General features: G+C 45.7%; 2 protein-coding genes across 2 annotated transcripts; both read left to right on the plus strand.

The window, feature by feature from the left end:
- Positions 1 to 786: 786 nt before the first annotated feature.
- Positions 787 to 2,957, plus strand: PCYB_103410 (subtilisin-like protease precursor; the record flags this gene model as incomplete). The annotated part of the gene is made up of 2 exons (XM_004222890.1): positions 787 to 2,699; positions 2,945 to 2,957. 2 exons carry the CDS (start codon positions 787 to 789, stop codon positions 2,955 to 2,957), a joined length of 1,926 nt encoding a protein of 641 aa, XP_004222938.1.
- Positions 2,958 to 4,235: 1,278 nt separating this feature from the next.
- Positions 4,236 to 5,059, plus strand: PCYB_103420 (hypothetical protein; the record flags this gene model as incomplete). Its single annotated transcript, XM_004222891.1, has 2 exons — positions 4,236 to 4,642; positions 5,029 to 5,059. 2 exons carry the CDS (start codon positions 4,236 to 4,238, stop codon positions 5,057 to 5,059), a joined length of 438 nt encoding a protein of 145 aa, XP_004222939.1.
- Between the last annotated feature and the right edge of the window lie 427 nt (positions 5,060 to 5,486).

Genomic DNA, 5,486 nt, shown 5'->3' on the forward strand with positions numbered 1-5,486 from the left:
GTAGGAAAAAAAATAAAAAAATAAAAAAGAAAAAAATATAAAAAAAAAAAAAAATAAAAATAAAATAAAAATAAAAATAAAAAATAAAAAATAAATAAGTTGTCTCCTTTTTTATTGCATTGACTTCTCCCTTTGTAACCGCGATCACCACTGTCGCTACCCCCACGTGAACACCAGCTCCACAAAAATGAACAGAAGAAACGCCACTTAGACGCATTTCGCGGCCTTGGCTTTTCCCCTTAACACACCATAAAACATAATTTTTAATAGGACTCTTATTTTTAGTAAATTTTACGTCTACTTAATGAAAGGCAATCGGTGAGGAGAGAAAAGACCCTCCGCGCTGCTTCCTACCTCTGATTGTTCGTTTTCCTCATTTGGGCGAGGCATCACCTGGACGGCATATATTCACGCCCGTGTGTTCCTCGCTTGTCTGTACGCACACACATACATACACCAGTGTCGCTTTTCCATGTGTACGTACATCTACGCGGCACTTGACCGAAAATCGACTTTTTTTTTGCTTTTTCTTTGCTTTTTCTTTGCTTTTTTTTTCCTTTTTTTTTCCTTTCTTTTTTGTTCCCCCCTTTTGCTGCATTTCTTTTTCTAACCCGGCAAATAAGCTTGCTTAGAAAAGCGGCACGCAAATTGGAAATCTCCACGCTGAAGAGACGATCTGCCCATCCGTCCGACCAACCTAACTGATCAGCACCCCATTGGGGACAAGCAGTTTGTGTTTCTGCAGCATCTTTTTTCCGCGTGGTAACTCATTCACATCTAGCGCAAATGGGTCTGACGCGAAGAATAGCATTGCTCCTCTGCCCATGGGTAGTCCAACTGCTAATCCAGCGAACCCTCGGAAGTGACATTTTGGCAAATGAAGGGAAGAAGGAGAAGGATGATGTGCATAAAATTATAAGTGAGTTACGGTTCCTACAGAAAGTAGAAACCATTTTGGAGAGTAGCAATATGAGCGTTTCGGATGTAGAGGCAGATGTGAATGCATACAATCCGGATAGGGATGCTCCCAGGGAAGAACTGGAAAAATTGCAAGACCAGCAGGAAGAACCTGAAAAAGAAATTAATCACTTACGTAAGAACCCACAAAGAAGAACAGAAAAAAAAGAAGCATCTATAAAAAACAAAAAAGCATTACGATTAATCGTGAGTGAGAATCATGCCACGAGTCCATCCTTCTTCGAAGAGTCTCTACTTCAGGAAGATGTGATGAGTTTTATCCAGAGTAAAGGGAAGCTAGCCAATTTAAAAAACTTGAAATCTATTATTATTGATTTGAATGACGACATGACGGATGAGGAGTTGGCAGAATATATTAGCATGTTGGAGAGGAAGGGGGCCCTCATAGAATCGGACAAGTTGGTAGGAGCGGATGACATCAGCCTTGCATCTATAAAAGATGCAGTTAGGCGTGGAGAGAGTCGCTTAAATTTGGACAAATTTCACAGCACCATGTTGGAGGTGCAGGACGGGGAGGCGAAGACCAGCCATCCGGGCAGTGCCATCGGTGGGAGCGATGTAAGCGATGTAAACGGTGGAAGCGATGTACGCGGTGGCGACAGCAGCAGCGATGATGACATCCTATTAGAGGGGTCCATACACACGGAGTCCTACCTCCCAGGGAGAAAAACAAGCAATAGTTACAAATTTAACGACGAATATAGAAACCTGCAGTGGGGACTAGACCTTGCCAGGTTAGACGAAACACAGGATCTAATAAACACGAACCGAGTGAGTGTAACAAAAATTTGTGTAATTGATAGCGGAATCGATTACAATCACCCTGACTTAAAAGGAAACATAGATGTGAATATGAAAGAGCTATATGGACGAAGGGGAGTGGATGATGATAACAATGGAGTCGTTGACGACGTGTATGGAGCGAACTTTGTGAATAACAGTGGTGATCCCATGGATGACAATTATCATGGAACCCATGTATCCGGAATCATTTCCGCTGTTGGGAATAACAACATCGGCATAGTAGGAGTGGATGGACACTCCAAGCTAATCATATGTAAGGCTCTGGATCAGCACAAGTTGGGACGATTAGGGGACATGTTCAAATGTATTGATTATTGTATTAGTAGAAAGGCACATATGATTAATGGTAGTTTTTCTTTTGATGAATATAGCAGTATCTTTAACGCATCTGTGAATCACTTACGATCCTTGGGAATTCTTTTCTTCGTCTCAGCAAGCAATTGTGCACATGATAAGCTGACCGAACCAGATATCACCAAATGTGATCTTGCCGTTAATTATAGGTACCCCCCTATATTGTCCAAGACACACAATAACGTAATTGCTGTTGCCAATTTGAAGAGAGACCTAGATGACAGTTACTCCTTATCTGTGAACTCTTTTTATAGTAACATCTATTGCCAGCTAGCTGCTCCTGGCACAAACATATACTCTACAACACCCTTCAACAGCTATCGAAAATTGAATGGTACTTCCATGGCATCTCCTCACGTGGCTGCAATCGCTTCTATCATTAGATCTATTAACCCTAATTTGAGTTATGTACAAATTGTGGAGATAATGAAGAACGCCATTGTGAAGCTGCCTTCTCTCACGGAGAAGGTCTCCTGGGGGGGCTACGTGGATATCCTGCTCGCCGTCAACCTAGCCATCGACTCCAAGTCGGTGCCCTACATCAAGTCGCAGTCCTGGTTCAGGTGGAAGCAGCGCGCCCGATGAGGGGGGACCCAATGGAGCGGTGGCGCAGTGGGGCGGTAGCGCAGTGGAGCGGCGGAGCATTAGAGTGGCGGAGCATTTGAGCGGTAGCGCAGTGGAGCGGCGGAGCATTAGAGTGGCAAAGCATTAGAGCGGTAGCGCAGTGGAGCGGCGGAGCATTAGAGCGGTAGCGCAGTGGATGCGCCTCTCAGCATGAAGACGCGAGAGGACTCCCCCTCCTTCTCAGCACCACCCCTTAAAGGGCGAACCCTTTGCTCAATTTGAAGAAAAACTGTGCGCGCGGTGGGGAAGCTACGACTGGGCTCCCCGCCTCCCAACTCTCGCCTTTGCCTGTGCGTGCCTGCGGAGAGGCTCACCCAAACGTGCGACCAAACCTGTGTGTCCTTTTTGCAAATATTTTGTCCGTGCTTGGCTCGTCTACCTTGAGCCAAGCTCTCCCCCCAGATGCGCCTTTTCGCACGGGGGTCTTGTGGAGACAGGGTCGCACCTCACTTGTGATGACTATCCCGTCATGAACACTGATTTGTTCCTACGTTTGTCCCGTAACTTTGTTCCTACGTTTATCCCGTAACTTTGTTTATCCGTTTATCATCCCGAAACTTCGTTACTACCTTTTTTTTTCCAACACATTTGTTACCCCCTTTTTTACCTTTCGCCTGAACATGTTCAGGCAAAAACTGTTAAACTTTGTTAACCGATTGTAACGCAAAACGCAACATGGTGTTTGGGAGGTACCTCCGTGTAAACGATTCGAATCTTGTTGTCTACGTCCAAAGCGCGTGCATCCGCTTCTCCCCCCGTTCACGGCGGTGCGCATTTCTGTATAAGTGGTACATGTGTGCACAGGGCCGTTTTTTTTTTTTAAGGGAACACAAATTGCAAACACGTCAGCGAGCGAGGAAGTGAACACCATAAGAAGTGAACCTTCCGAGGGATGAGAAAATTCCTTTTCATGTACATTTTTAAAATTGGTGAGGAACAAGCGCTTCATAAATGCAGGGCAAGTTCAATTGTCCTACGGCCTCCCACCATGCGGAGATTTGCGCAACAGCGTCTGTGCGTGTGTGCGCACGTGGGTAAATTCTCGCGTGCGCACAAACGACTCTGCAAAATTGCTCTGCACAATCGCTCTGCACAATCACTCTGCATAGTCGCTCTTCTCAATCACTCTGCACAGCCGCTATGCACAAATGCCGCGTACACCGCCCCTGCGCACTTTTTTTCCGACCAACCGGACATGCTAACACCCCGCGCACGCGAAACTGGGCCCACTGCGGTAGTTTCCCCTGCACGAGCGAACGTTTGGGAGGGATCAGGAAAGGCAAAACGTAAAACAGAAAAGAGGAAGCCAAACATCTAATCAAGCACCCAATCAGACACGCTAGCTATACAAATGTAGCACTTGCACATGTTCCCACTTGCACATGTTCCCACTTGCGCATGTTCCCACTTGCGCATGTTCCCACTCGCACCAACTGCACAGACGGCCAGTAGCCCCCGCCTATCCACCCATTAGCATGAACACCCGCGCGTGCAACTTACTTGCATTATTGGCATCCCTGCTCTCCATGACCTCTCCCGGGTATAACCTAACCCCAGCGCATTCGATGCACACGGAACAGACACAATGGGAAAGGGAACAAAACAACAGCGGGTGCAACAACCAAGTGTTACTAAAAATAATCAAAAACGAAATAAGCTTCGAACAACTACCTTCCAATAGTCTACTCATGACATCAAAGATATACAACATAAATGAACTCTTCGTGAACTTTTTGGAAGATAAAAAATTGAGCAAAATTGTAAAGGCCTGTGGGGACTACATTTATTTGAAGAACCTTCAGATGGTTATCTTTACCATCAAGGAAAATGTGAACAGGGATTTTTTGCGAATTTTTTTCCGTGTCCTTATAAATAGTGACGTGTGTGTGGAGTTCAATCAGAGGGCCTCTCTTCAGGATAGTTGACAATGGGGACTGCATGTAGGGGAGGAAGGGGAGTAACCGCCCCTGGTTTGTTACCACTGAGTTAGCAACCATGGGTTCAAAATTGCTAACCGGATGAGCAGCACTCCCCGGAAGAGACTCTCCGGTGAAACTGGTAACTGGGGAGTTCCGCTCCTTCCCCACGTTGTGGAAGCGCTATCGGGGTACACACCCACTAGCATACACATAGTTGAACTGTTATGTGTCCCCCAAGTGACGCGCCGCAGTTGTCACGCTTGATATGTGTACGCATGTGTAGATGCATATTTACACATGCGTAAATGTGCATCTACACATGCATGTTTTTTTTTTTCTGCCGTTTTAGTTACATGCGCAAAGAGAGCAGTGACCAGTAAACAGCCAAGTGGGACACGATCGGATGAGCTGCACTTGTGTTGCCCCCAATTGGGCGTAGGTACCTCCCAGGTCTGCCAATTTATGCGCAGGGGTAGTCACTTTTGTGTGAACAAGTGAAGGAGGAACCCTCCAGGGGCAGCGCCAACTGCCCACCTGAAGGTATATTCCCCATTTGGAAATTGTCCACATGTTGGGAGTTTCTCCCCCAAACAAAGACACACTGTCTAAAATGGACTCTCTTAAAAACAGTGCAATAGTTGAAGCATGTAATTAAACGGTGGAGCATATTTATTTGTTTTTACGGGGATGTAACTCCAAAATGAGTTCGCCCTCTGGAAAAGGAAAACCATTTATGTGTGAAGCTGTTCGGTGTTGTTACTATGCAGTTAGCTAGTTAGCTAGATAACTAGTTGCCTTTTTTTTTTT

The sequence above is a fragment of the Plasmodium cynomolgi genome, chromosome 10 (assembly GCF_000321355.1).
Source record: "Plasmodium cynomolgi strain B DNA, chromosome 10, whole genome shotgun sequence".
Taxonomy (NCBI): domain Eukaryota; phylum Apicomplexa; class Aconoidasida; order Haemosporida; family Plasmodiidae; genus Plasmodium; species Plasmodium cynomolgi.